The sequence below is a fragment of the Colobus angolensis genome, unplaced genomic scaffold (assembly GCF_000951035.1).
Source record: "Colobus angolensis palliatus isolate OR3802 unplaced genomic scaffold, Cang.pa_1.0 Scaffold345, whole genome shotgun sequence".
Taxonomy (NCBI): Eukaryota; Metazoa; Chordata; class Mammalia; order Primates; family Cercopithecidae; genus Colobus; species Colobus angolensis.
This window is the reverse complement of record NW_012116766.1, coordinates 2,225,262-2,249,499: the sequence shown is the minus strand read 5'-3', so window position 1 is coordinate 2,249,499 and position 24,238 is coordinate 2,225,262. Positions and strand designations below refer to the sequence as shown.

At 37.9% G+C, this 24,238-nt stretch overlaps 1 protein-coding gene across 3 annotated transcripts in view; it reads left to right on the top strand.

Annotated features, from left to right (window-relative positions):
- The window catches only part of SYNPO2 (synaptopodin 2), a 178,012-nt gene that overhangs the window by 131,562 nt on the left and 22,212 nt on the right, over positions 1-24,238 (top strand). Inside the window, exons 2-4 of one of the 3 annotated variants that reach the window (XM_011952710.1) lie at positions 11,022-11,173; positions 14,209-15,020; positions 17,448-19,630. In XM_011952710.1, the coding sequence (XP_011808100.1) occupies positions 11,022-11,173; positions 14,209-15,020; positions 17,448-19,630 (3,147 nt within the window). The remainder of the gene's footprint in view (positions 1-11,021; positions 11,174-14,208; positions 15,021-17,447; positions 19,631-24,238) is intronic. The other 2 variants (XM_011952711.1, XM_011952712.1) reach the window with 2 other exon arrangements.

Genomic DNA, 24,238 nt, shown 5'->3' with positions numbered 1-24,238 from the left:
ATCTGTTTGATTCTTCTCTCTTTTCTTCTTTATTAGTCTTGCTAGTGATCTATCAATTTTGTTGATCTTTTCAAAAAAACCAGCTCCCAGCTTCATTGATTTTTTGAAGGGTTTTTTTGCGTCTCTATCTCCTTCAGTTCTGCTCTGATCTTAGTTATTTCTTGCCTTCTGCTAGCGTTTGAATGTGTTTGCTCTTGCCTCTCTAGTTCTTTTAATTGTGGTGTTAGAGTGTCAATTTTAGATCTTTCCTACTTTCTCTTGTGGGCATTCAGTACTATAAATTTCCCTCTACATACTGCTTTAAATATGTCCCAGAGATTCTGGTAGGTTGTGTCTTTGTTCTCGTAGGTTTCAAAGAATATCTTTATTTCTGCCTTCACTTCATTATGTACCCAGTAGTCATTCAGGAGCTGGTTGTTCAGTTTCCATGTAGTTGAGCGGTTTTGAGTGAGTTTCTTAATCCTGAGTTCTAGTTTGATTGCACTGTGGTCTGAGAGAGAGTTGGTTAAAATTGCTGTTCTTTTGCATTTGCTGAGGAGTGCTTTACTTCCAACTATGTGGTCAATTTTGGAATAAGTGTGATGTGGTGCTGAGAAGAATGTATATTCTGTTGATTTGGGGTGGAGAGTTTTGTAGATGTCTATCAGGTTTGCTTGGTGCAGAGCTGAGTTCAATTCCTGGATATCCTTGTTAACTTTCTGTCTCGTTGATCTGTCTAATGTTGACAGTGGGGTGTTAAAGTCTGCCATTATTATTGTATGGGAGTCTAAGTCTCTTTGTAAGTCTCTAAGGACTTGCTTTATGAATCTGGGTGCTCCTGTATTGGGTGCACACATAAGGATATCCTGATGAAGCAATTAAAGTTTGATTTTTATTAAATCTTGAGTGCACACTTTTTAATATTCTGTGTGACAAAATGAAAAGTATATATAAAGCACTTTGGCTGAATACTGAAATGCAATGTTTACCTCAAGGCAGAATTTGTAGGAAATTGTTTGAATCGCAAGCCATACTAGCCCTTTTTTAAATTTATGGGACATCATTTTTATTTTAAAGAATGACAGACAAAATATGGTTATTCAGACTTTGATATTCAGCAGATATTTTCTAGAAAATAAGCAAAGTCATCCTGCCCATGTAAGAAAAATGACTGACAATATTTGAACTTTCGAAGGAAAATTAAAATTTTGAGAAACTCTCATCTGCCACTGTGAATTTGACAGCATCCCAATACTTAAAGACTTCTCTGATGAGATCATTGGTGATATTGAGAATGATTATTTGATATTGTACAAGGAAATGTGTCAGCATTTGAAAGATGTGCATAACTCAGTGAATTGATGTTTTCCAAATGATCAATCCAAATGTAACAAAGTCACACATGCATAAAAGATGCATTCAAAATGCAAAATGGACCAATAGTTTTTTTAATTAACAGAGTATGAAAAATTTATTCCTATGGTTTCAGATTCTTCACTGCAACTCTAGAAACTACTGCTTGTTGAGTTCAATGTGATATCAAAGAAGAATATCCAAAATTACCCTATAAGAGTATTAATGTACTCCTCCTTTTCCAACTATATAACTGTGTCAGCCTCAATTTTCTTCATGCATTTCAATCAACACATCACAACAGATTGAATGCAGAAGCACATCTGAGAATCCAGCTGTCTTCTATTGAGCTCAGACATTAAAGAGATTTACAGACCAGGCACGGTGGCTCACTCCTGTAATCCCAGCACTTTGGGAGACTAAGGCGGGTGGATCATTTGAGGTCAGGAGTTCAAGACTAGCCTGGCCAACATGGTGAAACCTTGTCTCTACTAAAAATACAAAAATTAGCGGGGCGTGGCAGCGCATGCCTGGAATCCCAGCTACTTGAAAGGCTGAGGCAGGAGAATTGCTTGAAACTGGGAGGCGGAGGTTGCAGTGAGCCCAGATCGTGCCACTGCCCTCCAGCCTGGGCAACAGAGTGAGACTCCATCTCAAAAATAAATAAATAAATAAATAAATTTACAGAAGTGGGAAATGATACCACTATTCTCACTACAATACCTGTTTTATACAATATGGTTTATTTTTCATTAAAAAGTACTTATGTTAGCATTCAGTGGGTTTGTTGTTTTTCTAATTTAATGAAAATTTGCAATTTCTCATTTTTGATATCCAATATGGTAAATACCAATAGAGAGAACTCAAAACAGAGTATCTTTGAAGTTCTTAATTATTTTTAAGAGTCTAAATTGTTCCTAAGACCAAAATGTTTAAGAATTGCTTCTGTAGATCACATACTCTTAAACACCGATGATGGCCTAAATGAAATTCCAGTTAAGGCTTTGAAAGTGATCATTTAAACCAGCTCTTCCCTGAAAGGGCAGTCTTTCTGATGTGATTAAATCCCCCTGGCTCCAGCACCAGCCAGTTTTTTTGTCAATCAAACCTCTCAGTATGTGCTATGGCTGGGGAGGTAGATATTATGTCAGTCATGTGAAGACATTATTGGCCCTGTCTTTTCCCCCAGTACCCTACTACAGTAAATGTTCAGTGCAGTCAACTTAGCTTTCTTGAATTAAAACTATGAAAAATATTTATAAATTTGTACAGTTGATACAGTTGAAACTTCAATGACAATTTGATGCAATTCTTTCCAAAGTGGAAGCACCCTAACATATCTTATATGTATTATAGTTTGACAAAGTATAGAATTAGGAATCTGGAGGGAATTCCTTCATTCTCCAAATGTTGAAAATGATTCCCTAATAACTTAAATGCTTTGCTCAAAATCACATGAGTTAGTGATAGAATTAAGACAAGATCTCCAGTTTACTAATAACTGCAAGTCCGCAGCAAAATAATAGAACTTATAAATTTTTTAAAGTCTCTACTCCTGTCATTTGGAGAAAAATTTTCATTTTACATATGTCTTCTTTATCTGTAGTATTATTTATGAGAAAACTAGAAGAATAAACTGATTCATCTAGTTGAGGCAAATACAGGAAAACTTCGTATGTCTAGAGCTATAGAAAAACAGGGCGCTCCTGTTTGTTTGTTGAGTAGGTATGTTTGTTGAGTACATGAGACGTTTATCTCTGAAACTAAACAGTTTCAGAAAAAATAGCAATACAAGCAAAGTATCTGGGACCTTACATTATGGATTCTAATCCATTTCTTTCACTTTATTAATGCAGAAATGCCTCAGGTTCAATTATACCTTCAGATGTCAGAAACTCTTTTAACTATTTGGGATGTACTCTTTCCTAAAGGTATCACATGTTTTTCTGCATCTAATCAGTCTGCTAAAAATGATATAAACATTTTAAATGTCTTGGGATCATTATTATTAATGCCCATTCTTTTACTCGAATAGAGCAGAGGCATTAAGTCCTATTGAGCATATGAGAGTTTTTTACACCTTCAGTGAGTGGCCCAATCTCCTAAGCCTTTTTGTTATTGTTAAGATTTTCGTGTGTTTTTAAATTTGGCTTTTACTCTCTAACTTTGGGGTTTGTATTAACTTTGCCATTTTCCTTTATACAAGATACATGATTTTCTCCCCACTTCAAAACCAAATAATGATGGTAAATAGAATTGTATAAAATTGATGAAATAGACTGAGGATAGGATCCATACACTTTCAGTAATGTTCAGAAGTTTTAGTGAACTTTATTTTTAACTGTATTTTGACCATTCAAAAGACTGTAGGGAGCTTACTTATAAGTTCTTTAGCTAACTAATTCTTACTAGCATGTTAATTTCTCAGTTAAAAGTTGTATGTCCGGTTAATAAATATGAACTGAGGCCAGACACGGTGGCTCACACCTGTAATTGCAGCACTCTGGGAGGCTGATGTGGGTGGATCATGAAGTCAGGAGTTCGAGACCAGCCTGGCCAACATGGCGAAACCCCGTCACTACTAAAAATACAAAAATTAGCTGTGCATGGTGGTGGGAGTCTCCCAGCTACTTGGGAGGCTGAGGTGGGATTGCTTGAACCCGGGAGGTGGAGGTTACAGTGAGCAGAGATCGTGGCATTGCACTCCAGCCTGGGCGATAAGAGCAAGACTCCATCTCCAAAAAAAAAAAAAAAAAAAAATCAACTAAAATTTAGGAAACCCAAATAGTGAGTTCTAGTTCTGCTCTCTTTTCTTAGTAATTCTTATTAAAAAGAGTATTTACATAGAGTCTTTTAAATTTTACATGTGCTTTTATTATGGGTTCTTTAAAAAATATTTTTTCGTATTCCGTACAAATGTTTATGAAAATAATCTGCCTGTAGTTCAGAGACCTCTGTGCAATCTTTCATGATTTATCCAACAAAAAGTAGACAGGCACATGTCCTGCTAGGCTCTGATCTATCAGTGTTTGCCTGAAAGAGCTAGGATGTTTACATTCTTAGGAAAGAAAGAAAAGCAGAGAATACCATTCCATATTTGTACTTAGTTTTCTAGCATCATGATGGCTGCTTTATAACAGCTCATAGCAGTTATATTGCAGCATCGTTTCTGCCTGTGGAATCACTTTGGTATGAAGATTCTTAAGCATGCAGCCCCACAAATTAGGGCTCTCATTCCTGTCAAAGATAGTTATTACTCCAGGAAGCTTTCCAAGGTTGCTACCATGAATACTTTTTACTTTTATGGTGACTTGGTCTCTGAGGGTAAAGACAATCATCCAAAAGAAAACGTTTTTGTCTGGACATATCTTGGTGACAAGAGGAGGAAAGGTCATGATCTGCAAAACAAAACCCAAAATGAGAGCAGGTTAGGAGCTTGAACTGAGGGACTGAGTGTAGATTTGAATTGTAGTGTCTATTTGAATTTATACCTGTCACCTGATTTGAATATACAGTTTTAACTTTATTTTCATTATTTAGACACATGATGTATAGAATTGAATCCCAAGGGCTGAGGTTGGTATTTAGGATCTGGATAGCAAGCCCTCTGAAAGTGGAATTATGAACTTATTTCTAAGACCTTAGCTGCTATCATCTTTCTCTACCTCCTCTGACAATTCCTCTGGTATTAGTTGAAGAATACAGACCTACCTAAGGTTTTGGTTTAAGAGCCAGCTGGGGTAAGGGAATGCTTACTAAACCTTGTCTTACAGGTATGAGGCAGTTTTGCAAAATGCCTGAAGTGGAAAATTGAGGAAAGGTGGGAGCTTCCAAAAGAGCTACTAGAACATGTATATTACATTTTCTGTAAAAAAAAAAAAAAAATCTCTGAAACTTTAATTGTTGCCTGAAATCATGATCATCTTTTTCATCCTCTCTTAGTTATTGCCAGGTCCCTGAGACTTCATCATGTGGATTGAGAATAGCCCCACATGTGATAGGCAAATTTATGCTAATTTTCTCTTTTTCCATTGATTTCAATAGATTATAATAGTGGATTTAAGGAAGAGATTGTCTTGTTTCTATCACTCACTCTGACATTTTCCAACAGGACTTGTCAATGAATTATACATGAAAATGCAGCTCCTGAGATAAAATTTAGTTCTCCTGACAGCAAGCTGGCATGATTGACAGGCCATATACACAACGTAAAATAATTTATGTAGTAGGTCGATGAGAAATCAAATCTGATACCTGCTTTCTAGTCAGTCTTGGAAAACCTGGAAATGAAGAGAGAACAACAGAAGAGAAAAATGAGGTTTCTTTTTTATTTGCAAGGAATTATTTATTCATAAAACTAAATTAGCATAGCCAAAAGTCTTCTCAAATTTAGTCTATGAAATATAAATAATGTCGTTAAATTTCCCAGAGAAGTCTTAACTTTCCAATTTCACTTGGTGTTGGTAAAATAAATCTTTCCTGGCATGGATCAAGAAATGGAAATCTCCACAAGTGAGTGAGAATGAGCAATATTTGTCTTTCTGCACATGGCTTGTTTCATTTAAGATAGTGCCCTCCAGCTCCATCCATGTTGTTGCAAATGACAGGATTTCACTTTTTATGACTGAATAATATTCCACTGTGTGTATTTCCACTTTTTCTTTATCCATTCATCCACTGATGGACACTTAGGTTGATTCCATATCTTGACTATTGTGAATAGTGCTGCAATAAACTTGGGAGTGCAGATATCTCTTTAATATACTGATTTCCTTTATATTCAATATATAACCAGCAATGGGACTGCTGGCTAGTTCTAGTTTTAATTCTCTGAGGAACCTCCATGTGGTTCTCCATAGTGACTAGACTAATTTGCATTCCCACCAACAGGGTATGTGGATTCCCCTTTCTCCACATCCTTGCCAGCATTCATTATTAGCTCTCTTTTCAATAAAAGAGATAGAGAGTAGAATGATGGTTACCAGAGACTGGGAAGGGTAGTAGAGAAGAGAGGGGGATAAATTGCAGATGGCTGATGGGTACAAAAATACAGTTAGAAGAAATAGGATCTGGTGTTTTGTGGCATAAGATGACTATAGTTAACAGTAATTTATTGTATATGTCAAGATAACTAAAACAGTGCAATTGAAATGTTCCTAGCCCAAAGAAATGATAAATATTTGAGGTGATGGATACCCTAATTACCCTGGTTTGATCATTAGCTTGTATCAAAATATCACACATACCTTATAAATATGTATAACAATTATGTATCCGTAATAATTTTAAATAAAAAGTTTTTAAAGGTGGTAAGCTGCATGTTCTCACTTATAAATGGGAGCTAAATGATAAGAACTTATGAACAAAAGAAGGAAACAACAGGTACAGGGGTTTACTTGATGGGGGAGGCTGGCAGGAGGGAGAAGAGGAGAAAAGATAACTTTTGGGTACTGGGCTTAGTTCCTGGGTGATGAAATAATATGCACAACAACCCCCCGTGACATGTGTTTACCTCTGTAACAAACCTTCATGTGTATCTCCAAGCCTAAAATAAAAATTAACAAAACAAAACAAAAGGTGGTAAGCAATGAAACACAGTATTGCATTTGGCAACTACCGACATTACCAATATCTCTTAGTTATGTGATGTGATTAAATCGGGAGACACTGAAAAAGAATCCAATATTTTCGGGATAAGAACTCGCTCAGGGTCTAATATATTATGTGTGGAATGAGGTCTCTAAAGGAATGTTTTCAAGGGAAAGGAATTCCATCATGTGCTCACACAGGTATTTTGTGTCAAATCACAGTTTATGAAAGATAATTATACTCAATTTTGAATTTGTAACACATTGAGTCCTAATATTGTCTATTTTTTAATTTTTAAAAATATTTTACATATAACTCTGTGTGTGTAGTAAGCCAACAGGTCTGAATTCACCAATCCCTTCTTGAGCACCTCTTTGAGCTGTAGGTACCTCATGGAACTTTACACACATTATTTCTAATCCTAATTAAACATCTAGACTGATAAAATTTATTAGCACCATTTTACACTTTAGAAAACTAAAGCTCAGAGTGGTAGCGTAACTCACCTAAGTTCAGACAGGTAGTAAGCATAGGAGCAACAAAGTTGAAACCCATGTCTTGTTCCCTCGGAGTTGGTACCCTTTCCCACTACTACATGTATTTTATGAATCCAAAACTAATGGCTTAAGGAGACTGGTTGATAAGTTCACTGATAGATAATTGGTATCATCAGTACTAATAATTTGTGTGTCTAAATTTAGTTTTGTGATGCACAATGTCTTTTGTTTTCACAAATAAGAACGTTTTCAAGTGTTAGAATCTTTATTCACATAAACATGCACAATTATACAATTACAAAAATACATAATTATGCACAATAGAAGGTAAGGATCTTAGGTACACTAATACATGTTTATCCTTCTTGATACTATGAGACCCTGTCATACCATATTTACTTGGTTGAATAGCTCCATAAAAAATGGAAAAAGAGTAGTCCTTCAGAAAAACTTAAGTGACAAGAAAAGTTCTCATCATATGTAACAAGGCTCTCGAGGGAAAAAGATTCCTTGTTGTTCAGATCAATGTGAAAGGTCAGTGAAACGCAATCACAGCAGTTGACTGTGAATGTTGACCTCAGAATGTTTTCTCTGAAGGAATGCTAATGACTCTTACCATGATGCACTGGCTTATTTAGATACCATTAAAAGCTCCAACTTGACAAGCAGGATGATGAACTGCACTTTTCCTATCAAGCAACACATGTTTGGATAACAGGCAGCTCTGTTAAGTTGGGAGATTATTTATTTTTGAAGAATCAATTTTTCATCTTCTTCCGCAATCCCAGTTTAAAACTCAGACAACTCATGGCTGATAAAGAGAACTTCTACCTAAGATTGGATCTTGGGGTGTACAGAGTATAATGACACCTCTGTTTTATCAACATAAAACCTCCTTGGTCCTCCAAAGGGTGAATTTTCTGTTCGAATCCTGGTATATCTGACTCCATTTAATGAATGATTTTATGCCTCAAAAATATGCCCTATTATTCACCTAATTTTTTTAATAAGTAAATTTCAGTAACTGAAATGTGAATAACTCTAACCCTGACACAGATGTTTGTTGTTGGATATTGTTGTATCCTTTACTTATTAAAAATTTTCCTGTGATCTTTCAGTTTAAATATTTCATGTAAGACAAAACAAAACAAATATATTTAACAGCTAAATGGATATTTTCAAAATTAGGTGAAATCCTCTTTCTCATTGCTTTTGTGACTTTCTTGTAGTCTTGGAATATTGAGTTCATTTAATATTTTCCAATAAATTAGTATTTTCCAATAAATTAGTATTTTCCAATAAATTAGTATATTCCAATAAATTAATATATTCCAAAAATAAATTATGTTTTCCAATAAATTAGTATATTCTTCTGCAAGAGGTAATGATATTGATTTGTCAGAAATGGGGAAGGCTTTCTATAGATTATAATTTATGACAATAGAAGGATGAGCTCTCCAAGAACAAAACTAATTGAATCAGTTCAAATTTCAATAATGCCATTGCTTTGGCTCTTAAAGGTAATATTATATTGCTTTCAAGAGTGTCATTTAAAATGAACTTGTAGATGTAAACGTTAAACCTATATGAGTTAATATATGAATTATCATTTAAGACTTTAGCAGGAATTAGTGGGCAGCTTTTAGAGATAAATTGAAATACATTTTGTGCCCAGTCAGAAATAAGTCTAGCCATGAAAACATTCTTCAAGAAGTGCCGCCTACCTGGTTTTCACCTCTTTAGGCTCAGAAGCTTTATTTTAATAAAAAGGAATAATGCTTGGTAGAAAAAATCTGGGAAAGTATCTTATTCTTAAATTTGAGACTGTATGGTCATCATACATGGTTCGTTGAGAACAATTGCACTCATAAAATGAAATCTAAGCACGTTAGTATCACTTAGGGCTCCAGCAGGAAATAGATGGCATGCTCAAAGAAGAATTCAAGATAATGTAAGGCGGAGACTAAAAGTAGTCTTAAGGGAACCAACAAATGATAATGAAGCACCCAGAAACCCAGAGATTGAGAGCAGGAAGCTATTATCACCTGTAGGCACAAAGGTACAAGGAGATAATGTGTGTTGTTGGAACCTAACAAGAGTTAAGGCAATGATAGAGGGGCAGGCTGACAGGAGCTGCGACTCTCTAGACTGAAGAACAGAGCCACTGCCAAGCCATGGCCCAGCACGTCCACCAAGGAGACTATAGACCTGACCTCTCACTTTCCTTGGTCTTTGATCTCTTACTGGAATAAGAATATTCTAGTAGAATATGACACAATGCTTATGGCAGGGCTGCTGCTTTTACTTTCTGCAAAGTAATCTCTTTTTTCTTCCTTTTTTTTTTTTTTTTTTTGGCTAAAGTTTGCTTAGTACCATGCCTGGAGTAGTTGATTTCAAGGAAGCATTTCTCTCTTTGACATACTCCCTAATATCCAGGCTTCCTGGTGCCCCACTATACTGGGATGGTTTTTATCAGTCCATTTAGCTGTACAGCTCTCTCCTCAAACAAGTTGCCCTGTCCTGTACCTCCTTCTTATAGTCATGGCATTTCATTCACCTTGGCAGTGGGAAGGATTTTAAAATTTATTTTAATGCAGGAGATCACTTTCTCACTGGAGTGAAAAATTATGTTTTAAGATAGGGTCTTGCTCTGTCCTCCAGACTGGAGTGCAGTGGTGTGATCTGGGCCCACTGCAACCTCCACCTCCTGGCTCGAGCAGTCCTCCCACTTCAGCCTCCTGGCTAGGATCACAGGCATGCACCACCAAGCTGGGCTAATTTTTGCATTATTTGTAATTTTCTTTTTTTGTAGGGACAGGGTCTTGCCATGTTAAACAGACTGGTCTCAAACTGCTGAACTCAAGAGATCCACCTGCCTCAGCCTCCCAAAGTGCTGGGATTATAGGTGTCAGCCACTGTGCCTGGCCTGAATTTTTATTTTATTTTATTTTATTTTATTTTTGAGATGGAGTCTTGCTTTGTTGCCCAGTTTAGAGTGCAATGGTGCAATCTTGACTCACTGCAACCTCCACCTCCTGGGTTCATGCGATTCTCCTGCCTCAGCCTCCGGAGTAGCTTTGACTACAGGTGCGTGCCACCATGCCCAGCTAATTTTTGTACTTTTTTAGTAGAGACGGGGTTTCACCATGTTGGCCAGGCTGGTCTCAAACTCCTGCCATCGTGATCCACCCACCTTGGCTTCCCAAAGTGCTGGGATTACAGGCGTGAGCCACCATGCCTGACCTGAATAACTATTTTTAATGTCATCAATGTAAGCGTTGAACATCTTTTGTCATTCTGCTCTATTTTTTATTTCTTTTATTCTGTCTGGTTCCTTTACATTGAATTACTTTCTTTTTTCCTGTTTGCTTACAATGCTATGAATTAAATGTTGATATTACAGTAAATGTTGATACATGATAAAGTGTGTGTCTGTGTGTGTGTTCATAGTGTGGTAAGAAGTGTTCAAATGGTCTTACAGGTTAACAGGTGAATTAAAAATCAGGGCTGGTGTTACAATTGACAGACTTGTTTCTCAGAGATGGTGGCTTGCTTTTTACAAATTATATCATTCCGCTGTGTCTCCTTTTCTACTCCACTCAGATTCGAAATCAGAGCAAAGCCTCCGGGTCTGGGCTCTGTGAGGGAGATGAAGTGGTTTCCATCAATGGCAACCCTTGTGCAGATCTCACCTACCCTGAAGTCATCAAGCTCATGGAAAGCATAACAGACTCTCTCCAAATGCTCATCAAAAGGTACAATGGATTTGCTGGAATGTGTATTTTCTCTTGAAGCTACATGGGAATGATTATAGCTTTTACTACATATATAATTTGTCATTTATGGAGAAATTCGGGGTGCTTTGTACAAGGTTAGTGCCGTTAAACAGAAACACCGCTGTGTTTGAAAAACAGTCAGTTCTATGCAGCCAAACTTTCTGGTTAATTGAGAAGTAAGTTGAAAATCCTTGTTTCAAGCACTTTGTTGAAAATCTTAGGTATTGTAGCCTCCTTCCTTAGAAAGCTCAGTATATTGAACATAACTTAAAATTTCTTTGATAGATCAAGATTTTGTGATGGATCGGAATCACTCAATTGTAATTATCAGACGGACAGATGAATTTAAAATGTTTAAATATTAGACCGTTAAACTGTGCAATTTTTCGTTAAAAGAGGATGACTAAGAAACAGAAAAGAGAAACAACAACAAAAACTTACAAGCAGCCAGATTTCTCCAGTAAACCAATATTTGGGGATGGACAAAAGCAGATTATTAGAGCAAGGTTTTTGCACTACCAACACGAGTCATTTGGGAATTCAATCTTTTCAAATACCACTATCCCCACGTAGTTGTATAACAATGTAAAAGAAACCTTCAAATATAAAAACAAAAGAAAACAATGAGGACAATAACAAAAAAACTACAGCATTGACATTTTTATGGTGTACAAATCACAGTACAGTCCATACTGATTTTGCAACAGAAGCCCTGACTATTGCATTATAATGAATCCAGAAAGGAAAGCTTCGACTTCCTGGAAAGCAGCTTTTAGGAAGATGTCAGAGGACATCTCAAGATGAACCTCAAAGTCCTCCAGGTTTTTCCTCAACTCTGCAGAAGCACTACATACAGTTCCCCCTCTGCTGATCATTCAGTATGATTCTGTTCTGGGATAAAAATGAACTCACTATGGCCAAAATCTTGAGACAACAATGGAAATCTAGTATTATTCTTATAATCTAAATATTTACCCATCAAACCCAGTGTTTAAGGCCTGAGAATCCTTCCTTCATATTATGAAGAGAAAATAAGTTTATAAAATACATAATTTGCTAATACATAATTAAATTTATAAAATAAAAAATTTACAAAATAAGTAACTAGTTGGTAGGATTCAAAGTGGAATCGCAATTGAAAATCAAGTCAAAAGCAATTATTTTTATCACCACCACTACCACTATTTTAAATATCTGAATATTGTTTCCTGCAATAAATATTTCTCTCACTCATATCACTGTCATCTATCAGTGGAGGCCAAGTGTTTTTACTTTTCCTGAACTATTGCCCAGAGATAGCTAGGTAAGACTCTTTTAAAATAACTCCTTTAGCATTCCGTCTCTATTATCTTAAATGTTATTAAAATAAGATTTTTAAAATTCTATAATTATGACACATAAATTGTGGACTTGATGAGTACGTATGTAGACTGATGGGAAATGATTGTTTTAAGGCATAAAGCTTTACTCTCTCATGCTTTTATGATATTTACTCATGTCTATGTATTTTACTTCAGCTGCTGATAAATTTTAATATTTATCTGGCCATTTGTCTTTATTCCAGTCTACAAGGCTGGCATGAATTGAAACTATTCTCTTCTCAGCTTCACAATTGATTGCTAACATAATTCAAAGTGATTTAATCTATTTCCATCCCAAGGTCTTCCTAAATTAAAACTCTCTGACCTTTTGGTACCCTCAAATTCAGTTTAACAGTGTATTGAACATTTTCTACATAATAATGATCTATTTTGCTAACATCATGCTTTTTAAATAGTATATTATAATGCTGTATAAATACCGTATTACCAGGAAGCTTTTCCAATTACTTGCATATAGAGAAAGGTGCATTTTGTTAAACTGTTAGTTTGTTTGTATTTGGTTTAGTTTTGTTTTGCCAAATGCAGTTGAAAGCAAAGTTAGGAGTAAGTATTTTGAGCATTGGTCTGAAACATAAATTCTAAGGTAAATTCCTTTGAGTAGAATACAAGTAGAAGCTCATGCCCTTCAACTGATGTTCCCTGCATTAGTCATAACTATCTTTTAAGGAAGGAGGAAAGGGGCAAAGATAATTATGCTGCTTCTAAAATTAAAAAAAAAATACGAATACAAAAATTGAAGGCATTTCCTACAGCTGTTCTGTGAATGATACTTCTAAAAACATTTACAGTTTAAATTAGAGTTTCAGAAAGAAGTTATTTAACTCTTAAACTGACATGGCCTCTTCTCACAAACCCAAATTTGCACAAACAACCAGGAAGATCAACTCAAAGAAATGTGATGTGCAGCTCTAGGCTCCTTAGCTGAAAGATAAAGGAACAGTTTGACTTCAGATATCCTAAAAAGAAAATGCTCCAAGAAACAGGTTCAAATAGAAGAAAGGGAGACATTTCAGATTATAAATACTCTATGACTTAATGATTCATTGCGGCATGGAAAGGATTTCTCTTTACACAAGAGTACTGGGCTGGGTCCACTTATTACAAAACACATGCTCACTGGAGCTTAAAAAACAGCTTCTATTTCATTCCTTTCAAGAAAGCACGGCCTCAAAAAGGCCTTCCTGAGTTATCTGTAAGTTAAGATTGATCTGAAGGTGCTGGATATGTTTATCTGACTTCATAATGTCTAGACCAAAACTTAGTCAATAAGACATTGAAATGCTTTGTCACGTTCTAGCAGACTCATTATAGGAGATACCCAGATTCCAAGTACTTACAGATAAAGGGGATCTTTTTTTTTTTTTACAAATAAAAGCTGAATTTAGGATGGATTCAGGTTTCATAATCTTGTGTAAGCATTTTGTTGTGCTTTTAAAAAAGTTTATTTGGTATCTCTTTAAGTAATAATATGAACATGTTGCCACCTTCTGTTTTCAAATATGTTGCAATTGACATTTAGAAGAAAATATTTTGACTATATCATGTATTAGACATCACAAAAGTGTCAGGAAGTTCTTTGGCAGATGTAACATAGTCTGATTTAAGTGTCTGGAATGATTTTTCTGCGTGCAGACCATCCAGTGGAATAAGTGAGGCTTTGATATCTGAAAATGAAAACAAAAACCTCGAGCATCTCACACATGGGGGTTATGTGGAAAGTACCACCCTGCAGATTCGACCAGCCACAAAGACCCAGTGCACAGAGTTCTTCCTCGCCCCTGTCAAGACTGAAGTTCCCCTAGCTGAGGATCAAAGAAGTGGTCTCGATTGTGCAGGGAGCTTGAAAGAAGAAACAGGCCTGAGCTACCAGAAGGCTCCCCAAATGCCTGACTCCCAAGGAGGACGCGTGGCAGAAGAGCTGATCTTAAGGGAGAAGATAGAAGCGGAACAGCCTGGCCCTGTGGTTGAGCTGCAACTGTCCCTTTCACAGGAGAGACATAAGGGCGCTTGTGGCCCTGTAGTGGCTCTCCCGGGACCTGAAAAATCTAAGTCTCCTGACCCAGACCCTAACTTGTCACATGACAAGATTGTCCACATAAATTCGATCCCCACTAATGAGAAAGCAGACCCTTTCCTGAGGTCCAGCAAGATAATCCAGATCTCCAGTGGCAGAGAGTTGAGAGTGATCCAGGAAAGTGAAGCAGGAGATGCGAGACTGCCCCGGGTGGAAGTGATCCTCGACTGCTCTGACAGGCAGAAGACAGAAGGGTGCAGGCTTCAGGCAGGAAAGGGGTGTGTGGATTCTCCAGTGGAAGGAGGGCAGTCAGAAGCACCTCCTTCTCTGGTATCCTTTGCCGTCTCATCAGAAGGCACAGAGCAGGGAGAAGATCCACGCTCGGAAAAGGATCACAGCAGACCTCACAAGCACCGAGCGCGGCATGCACGTAAGTTCTGCCTGGGCTGTCAGAAGGAGCTTGGGAGTTGGGGGCATTTTGCTGCTGCTTTGCTTGCATGACTTTTTCAGCAAGATTTTTCTTGTTTCTCACTGGCTTAAAGAAATATTTAATTAATGCACAAAATCACACATGTGAAATTATGGAGAATACCAGTTTCTAAATGGGAAGCAATAAGTCTGAACTTCATATAGATTTAAACATTTTTCATGAATTTATTTTTATCCCCAAAGGCACAGGAACTGTTAAAGAAAATAATATTGTCAATGTGCCTATTCATTTTGTTTCAGAAAGTTGAAATATTTCATGTTAAAATAGCATAAGAAAGCACTTGAAGTCATGTGGACTCAGTTTAAATGTCAGAAACTGTTGAGTCTGCTACTGAGAGGTGTCTTTAAAATAAAAGCTGTACCACTGATATCAAAAGCAGATCCTCGTTTTGAAAAAAATCATTGTGCAGCTTGATGATGCTTGCAGAAGTGAGTTTGACAGACAAGGACATATGTATAGTGAGGAGTTACATGATCCTCTCCATTTTGTAAGTCTTCATTAGACTGCAAAGTGTTTCATCTACCTTCTAGATGCAGAAGTCAGTCTCCAGGGCCATGTGGAGGTATTTAAATGTCTCCAAACATAAAATATATTTAAATTCAGTGCTTTGTATGGCATTTTGTTTTACCCAGGGGAGAGAAGACAGAAAGGAGACTAGGGATAAGAATTGCAGTTAGGTTTTAGGATTTCTGTTGTTTTATTTCATGTTTTTTTTTTTTTTTTTTTTTTTTTTTTTTTTTTTTTTTTTTTACTAATTTTGGAATTTTATTTGAGGATGTAAAGGCTGATAGGCAAAGGCACTTGACTGTATATATGATACACAACGGCAATGAATTCGGTTATTCAAAGTAGAATCTTAAGTCTTCTAACCTATTGTTATTCCTTTCAAAGCATATTTTTAGCATAACCATTTGTAGCTTTATTGGCAAGTGCTATTAATCATTCCTTATACTTTAAGCATCTGTAGGCCATCCTCACATTTATAGCATATTAAACAAGAGTATTGAGACACCATTCACATACTTTACATGTTGGCAGTGAAGTTAGCAGCAACTGTGCAACTGTGACTGTCAGTTTAATAAGTTGTATAACACTAGTCAAAAAAGGAATTATATTTAGTAATAACCTCAGTTTCAACTATTTTTTCTCTAGAAAATTTGATCACCAGTAAATGCCTGTAATCATATTATAAAATTATTTCCTTGGATTATATTTTATTTTTTTAAACCTTAACCATTAAGTCTGTGACAAAAAGAGCTAAATTTCAATCATAAAATAGTCAAAAATATTTTATTAATTTTCCACTTAACTATTTTGAGGAATTAAAAAATTTAGGGGACTCATACTCATTATCATTGAAAACATGATGTAATTATAAATTATAAATGATAGATGCTATATGTTTAGTTACTATCAATTAATTTGCCACCAATTTATTTTTTATAATAGTAATAATGAAAGAAAATTTTAAATATTTTTATTTTATAACCATCATATTCTTGTTTTAAATGACTTGATTTAAACATGCATCAGTTTTTACACAGTTAAGTGGGTCACAAGTCAATTTTTAAATTTCTCCAAGATTCATTCTTGCTGCAAGGAAAGTAATATTGTATTTCCAAAATAGCAATACATTTACAAACAAATCTGTCTAGAAAACTTTGTAGCTAGAGCTTCTTATATGTATTTACAATAATGTCATATTTTGAATTTTAACTAATTATTGATTCAGTACCTTCAATGATTAATTCAGTGTTTCAAATTTATATTAATCCAGTAGCTGTGAATGGAAAGATTTGGGGCAGTTGTCAGAGTAAAAAAAGAAAAAAGAGAAAGAAGAAAACCTAAATAGCTAAATTCATTACATTAAAGCTTTTAGAAAATTTTGAAACATCTTCTTGGGACACTCCTCCCTTTTTAAGATCTCTGGAAACAGTTTTATATTGACACTTTATTTTAAAATATGCAAGTATGAGATATGTCTCATCTTGTTTTTCAGAAAATATTATGTCTTTATGTCCTTCTTAATTCTAATTTTATCCTATTAATTGACACTTACTAACCAGTTTTTATTATTAAAGTGGAAGGATCTCTAGAGAAACAAATGTATGAAACATATATTCTAATCAGCGTATATAAAATGTTTTTATGTAAACAAAGAGAACAGTATATTATTGTAGAAGGAAATATGTTAAGAGAAATAAGAAAAAGAAATGCGTTGGATTCTTTCAAAATTCAGTACTCAATGGTAATTTTATACATATTTATTTTCCCCCAGGAGAGTTCATTTCTGAGTTGCTGTGGTGTCTTCCTTGAACTCATCAGCTCAATATAATTGTTTTTTTTTTTTTTTTTTACTCTCCCTAGGGCTCAGGAGGAGTGAAAGCCTGTCAGAAAAACAAGTGAAGGAAGCAAAATCTAAATGCAAAAGCATTGCCCTTCTTCTAACAGATGCTCCCAACCCCAACTCCAAGGGGGTGTTGATGTTTAAGAAGCGACGTCGGAGGGCCAGGAAATACACCCTAGTTAGCTACGGTACTGGCGAGCTTGAACGAGAGGCGGACGAGGAGGAAGAAGGTGACAAGGAGGATACATGTGAAGTAGCATTTCTTGGTGCAAGCGAATCAGAGGTGGATGAAGAGTTATTGTCTGACGTTGACGACAACACACAAGTTGTGAACTTTGACTGGGATTCTGGACTGGTGGACATTGAAAAGAAACTGAACAGAGGGGACAAGATGGAGATGTTACCAGACACCACAGGCAAGGGAGCCCTCATGTTTGCCAAGAGGAGGGAGAGAATGGATCAGATCACAGCCCAAAAAGAAGAGGACAAGATAGGTGGAACGCCAAGCAGAGAACAAGATGCTGCCCAGACGGATGGCCTGAGAACTACGACTTCTTACCAAAGAAGGGAGGAAGAGTCAGTGAGAACGCAGAGCTCTGTGAGCAAAAGCTACATCGAGGTGAGTCATGGTCTTGGCCATGTTCCTCAACAGAATGGCTTCAGTGGGGCATCTGAGACAGCAAACATCCAGAGGATGGCCCCCATGAATAGAACGGCCAAACCCTTCCCAGGGTCTGTGAATCAGCCAGCCACCCCCTTCTCGCCAACCCGAAATATAACGAGTCCCATTGCTGACTTTCCTGCACCTCCACCTTACTCTGCAGTCACTCCACCCCCTGACGCCTTCTCCAGAGGGGTATCAAGTCCAATTGCTGGCCCAGCACAGCCCCCTCCATGGCCCCAGGCTGCCCCCTGGTCCCAGCCAGCCTTTTACGATTCATCTGAGCGAATAGCTTCCCGAGATGAGAGGATCTCAGTGCCAGCAAAAAGAACAGGAATATTGCAGGAGGCCAAAAGAAGAAGCACGACAAAACCCATGTTTACTTTTAAAGAGCCCAAAGTAAGCCCAAATCCTGAACTCTTGTCACTACTTCAAAATTCAGAAGGCAAACGGGGCACTGGAGCTGGAGGTGATTCCGGACCGGAAGAAGACTACCTCAGCTTGGGGGCAGAGGCTTGTAATTTCATGCAGAGCTCCTCTGCCAAACAAAAGACCCCTCCACCTGTTGCTCCAAAACCTGCCGTCAAGTCCTCATCCTCCCAACCAGTAACTCCAGTTTCCCCAGTCTGGTCTCCAGGAGTGGCTCCCACCCAACCTCCTGCCTTCCCCACATCCAACCCATCAAAGGGCACCGTTGTCTCCTCCATCAAAATAGCCCAGCCTTCTTACCCTCCTGCCCGGCCTGCAAGTTCTTTGAATGTGGCTGGTCCCTTCAAAGGACCACAAGCAGCAGTAGCCAGTCAGAATTACACACCCAAACCAACAGTTTCCACAGCAGCAGTCAATGCTGCTCAGCCTGGTGCAGTGGGACCATCCAATGAGCTTCCAGGAATGAGCGGGAGAGGAGCTCAGCTCTTTGCTAAAAGGCAGTCGAGAATGGAGAAGTATGTGGTGGATTCAGACACGGTGCAGGCCCACGCCGCTCGAGCTCAGTCTCCCACTCCATCTCTCCCCGCCAGTTGGAAGTACTCCTCCAATGTCCGAGCACCTCCTCCTGTGGCCTATAATCCTATCCACTCCCCCTCTTACCCACTGGCTGCTCTCAAGTCTCAGCCATCAGCCGCACAGGCCTCCAAACCCGGCAAGAAAAAGGGGAAGAAACCCCTTAATGCATTAGATGTCATGAAGCACCAACCGTATCAGCTCAATGCATCCTTGTTTACTTTCCAACCTCCAGATGCAAAGGATGGCCTCCCCCAAAAGTCATCAGTCAAGGTCAATTCAGCCCTGGCCATGAAGCAAGCTCTTCCTCCCCGGCCAGTGAATGCTGCCTCACCTACGAATGTGCAGGCTTCGTCAGTGTACTCGGTACCAGCCTATACCTCTCCTCCTTCCTTCTTTGCAGAGGCCTCCTCACCAGTCAGTGCATCCCCAGTGCCTGTGGGCGTTCCCACCTCGCCAAAGCAAGAATCAGCCTCATCATCTTATTTTGTGGCACCAAGGCCAAAGTTCTCAGCCAAGAAAAGTGGTGTCACAATTCAGGTGTGGAAACCATCTGTTGTGGAAGAGTAATCTTGTAGCTGAAGCTGAGTGTCCACTTTGCTTGAAATGAATTGTTTGCAGTGTTTCTTGAGTCCCTGAGAATGCCTAGCAAAGTCCTCAACTTACTTAATTTCAGATATGTCACCTCCTATTCTGGGTCCAAGGAGTATAATATTTTTAATGAGTCAAAAATCCAACTCAGATTGACCTAAAATATATTTATCTTCTTTGCACACTTAAAAAATCCAGGAGCACCCAAAAATAGACGTATACCATTATATTAAGTAAGCAGGATACTTAGGATTTGTGCTGTAGCCACAAGAGAGACAGTGATCAGTGATATCAAACATCAGGAATCAACCTTTACGTAACATAACAGTTGTGCTCCTATGCTGAAAGGTTCAAATGTAGTGAAGGTATAACCTATATTGACTGAGATTTCCCTTTTAGGTAGTGCCTTATCTCTATTACTAGTGTTAAAGGAATAAAGAATCTATCAAGGACAGGGAGCAGCTCTGGTCTGTCAATCTCAGCCACCCGTTTGATATCACAGAGAAGGTACTCGGAGGGCTGTTGGAATGTATGTAGTTTAGTAAGAAGTGGGTAAGAAAGAGGGTCTTAATAATTACTGAGCACTTATTATGTATTAGGTTCTTTGCCAGATGTTTTCACATATATAAACTCATTTCAGAAGACTTATTTAAAGTAAATGGGGCGGGCATGGTGGTTCGTGCCTGGAATCCTAGCACTTTAGGAGGCCGAGGTGGGAGGACTGCTTGAGGCCGGGAGTTGGAGATCAGCCTGGGCAACAGTGAGACCTTGTCTCAATAATAGTAACAATAATAATAATAATAATAATGATGATGAAGTAAATGGGATAAGGAAAGAAGGATAATTATCTTTAAAGATGGATTCCCACCCTCCTTCCCTAGTTACTTAAGGAACTAAGTGATTAGATCTCCAGTTGCCCATGAAAGCATAAGTTTGTTTTCCTCAGCTGAGGCAAGTGGTAGAGTACACAAGATAATGAAGTAACATGTAAAAAGCAGGACACACATAAAGGTATGCATGGCTATTGTTTTACCTGGAGAAACCACATGATTGGGACCTGAAGGTTTACTGACTGACTACAGGGGCTGATTGTGAAGCACGAGGAACCCCATGTGTATGGAGACTGTAGGGGTGAGAACACACAACTATTAGCATCATTTCTGAGTGATCTCACAGATTTTTTTTCTTGTGTTTGTTTTGCTTTTTGACAACTGCTTCTCCCATGTTCCTTGTAATTCTATTCTCTCACCTTCACTTTATTATTTGTATTCGATGGACCAGGATAATTCAGGCAAGGTTACCTTGTAAACTTGAATTGGCCACACACCATGTCGTCACCCAGCTGGCTATGAAGTGAATAATGGTACTGAAAGTAAACCTGAAGACCTTTCTCAGATCTATTTTAAGTCTGAGTCTGACCAACCATGGAAAATATTTGACATGAATTAATGTAGAGAACTATAAAGCATTTATGACAGCTCCAAGGAAAATCATCTGCTCTATGCAGGAGATATGTTTAGAGACCTCTCAGAAAAACTTGCCTGGTTTGAGGGTACACAGTACCATTTTAATCCTCTGAAAATATCTGTATTCCTGTTCTTTTTCTGCTGTCACTGTCAATCTGCTATATTTTTCACTATCTTATTAAAATATTACTGTCTTCTTTATCTGTTCAATGTCCATATTTTAAAAAAATCTTCCTTGTATGAGCTATTCTGATCTAAGTAACTTCTCTGATATTTCTCTGTATGGCTCCCACAACAATTTCATTGTTGTTAGCATATCTATTTCTCCATACATTGTAAAACTGTAATCATTAGGTATTTCTAAAACATAAAGAGGAGAATTAAGTCAGCTGCAGAACAATGGGGCTGATTCTTCTGCTTTTTCTCTGGAAAATCTTTCATTGCTTTTGGCGGAAATTTACCTAGAGGTTACAACCACAGGCTGTAGCTTGGTCTCTTATTTGCCTTTTTGGGAAGCCAATTAAGATTAATACAGGATAAAGGAAAAAAGCAATCTATTCATTATATAACACAGTTGTTTGTATTACTTGTTCCCTGCAAAGGAAATCTGTTGAATGCTTGCATTTTGAATTCTTTTGTAATAGAGCAACCAAAAAAGGCTTCTTATGGTGCAGCAGGAAAAAAGATCATTTTTATAGCTTTGCATTCTTAACATAGCATTTAAAGAACGGCATGAATTAGAGGAAAGACATGGAACACACAGGTAGTCAGTTTGAGATCATCGGCTTAAAAGTATCCTAGGATGGTAATGACCCAGAAGTATTTCCAGTTGTCTAGTGGTGTGGTATGCAGGAATGAGAAGTGTTTTCTTTCCAGTTCCTGTTGGACAGGTGGCAGTCTTAGCAGAGCCATTATTTGGAGTTGATAACTAAAGATGCAAATAACATGACTATGTCTTCTGGTCATCCTGGGACTATTTGGAGTTCCCCAAAACCTTATAAGAGGCATGTCAGGCATGCAGTAAAAGCATCTACAACTTCAGCTGGGCACTGGCAGCATAGGTCTCATCTTGGACCATACAGTCCCACTTTATAGAAGAGGGTGGAAGTTCTCCAAAACCAGATCCACAACAAAGTCTGACCTCACTCTGAGGGAGATGGGAAGTGGGAGGGAGAAGGACTAACCAGCTCCCCGGAGTAAGAGGAATTTGCTTTCCCTATTTCCCCACCAGGGGGCTGTATGTGTCACCTTTCAGGTTGGGGCCAAGGAAGTGATGTCAGTGTGACAGAAGGGAGAGTTAGACCTCCAGACGTCAGCCTCCTTCCCAGGGGGTACATTTTCAATCTGACTGTTATTGGCTTAGCTGTGTTGGTATTAGTTTGATTGGTTGGTCCGCTGGTTACGAGGTGTAGGCAGGCAGTTTTTGTTTGGTTTTTAGGACTTTGCTTCTTCCTTTGTCCTTAGCATAATTTCTAGGCAGAGCATCCACGAAGTCAGTTTTCATTGCCAGCTCAAGAGTGACAATCATTTACTGAGTTCTTATGTTATGTTGGGTGCCTTATATATATCATTCCAAATCCACTGCACGGTTTAAATACAGGCACTAGAATATAAACGAACAAGGTCATCACAGTCACTGATTTTCTGCAGGATCTTAAACATTTCTCTTTCCACAAGTTTCCCCTTAATCATGTGTCAACCTCTCTTCCTGACCGGAATATTGTGCTGTAGTGAATCTGCATAACACTTGGGATTCTAGGAGGAAGAAAGGTTCCATGGACATGTAAGTACAGTATATTCCCCTCAGTCTTCTAGGAGGGCAGAGTGAATCCCAGAACTGGTAAGAGTGGGAATCTGAGCATTGCCACTTTAATCTTACAGCATTTGTCATTTTGACACATCCTGTTTTTTAGAGAGGAAAAAATACACAGTTTCTGCATTGGTAGTGTAAAGCATACCTTGTTGGGAATATGTTTTATAAGACACATTTGGGTTGTCATTCTAGAGCATGTCAAACTTTGTACTTCAAAATATGTTTAGTATGATTGTTGGTGGTAATGTGTATAAAGCCTTTGAATTGATTGTTTTATTTAATTTTCACAAGAAGCACTTATTTTAACCATAGGAAAACCAATCTGAGTTACAAACAGTGCTTTAAAATAAGCCCAGGTTATTTAGCTATTCTAGAAAGTGCCGACTTCTTTCAAGAAGCAGGCATTGTAGGACAGCTGAGAATTATCACACAGCCTAAATTCTAGCCTGGCAGCACGAGTCACATCTGAGATGTCAAAAACACATGGTCTACATTGAAAGGGGGTGGACTAACGTATGTGAGACCATTTTCCTATTTGCAGTTACAAGGTTAAAGAACTTTGAAGGTCATTTGACTGCTGAGTGGCATGTCGAACACTCTGTGTGGCTCTTTCACAGTAAACCCTCTTAAGAGCAGAAGACACATGGCTGTTAGTGTCTGCGTTTAGATTTAATCTATCAAATAAAGACCCTTTGCTGTGTATGATTTCGTCCAGTTACAAACCAGGGCTCCTGCAAGCACCCACGTTCTAAGGGTAAGTTATTGAAATCAGTTGCTGTTTGATGAGTCACCACTGGCCCAGCAGGCATGGCATTTGAAGTCATGGTCATCAAAAAGAAATGATTGTTTTTTGAAAATCTAAATGCTTGAAATGCTTCTAGAGGGAAGTCGTGGGGTGTGTGCTCATTCCCTTTTAACATCAGAGTTGTTGAGTTTGTTTTTAAACATTTTTATAAGTTCATGAGAAAAAATATATAAATTCTAAGAGCCAACATTGTATTCCCAGAAACATGACCCTCGCTGGTCTTGGTTCCACATATCATTGGACTCTGGGGGACACAAAGACGCCTGTGACACTTTGGTGCTGCTGAGTTAGTCAACAATTATTCTGGGAAAAAGTAGAATTGAATTCTTCTCTAGATGTCCCACCATGGTTGGCCAAGGGCCACAAAGCAAGCTAATAAATTCCCACAGGATCCAGACACCAGGCAAAATTGCTCTAAGAAGCCAGTGACTGTCATCCCTCTATGGTTCTAGAAAAAATAGTACAAAAACAAC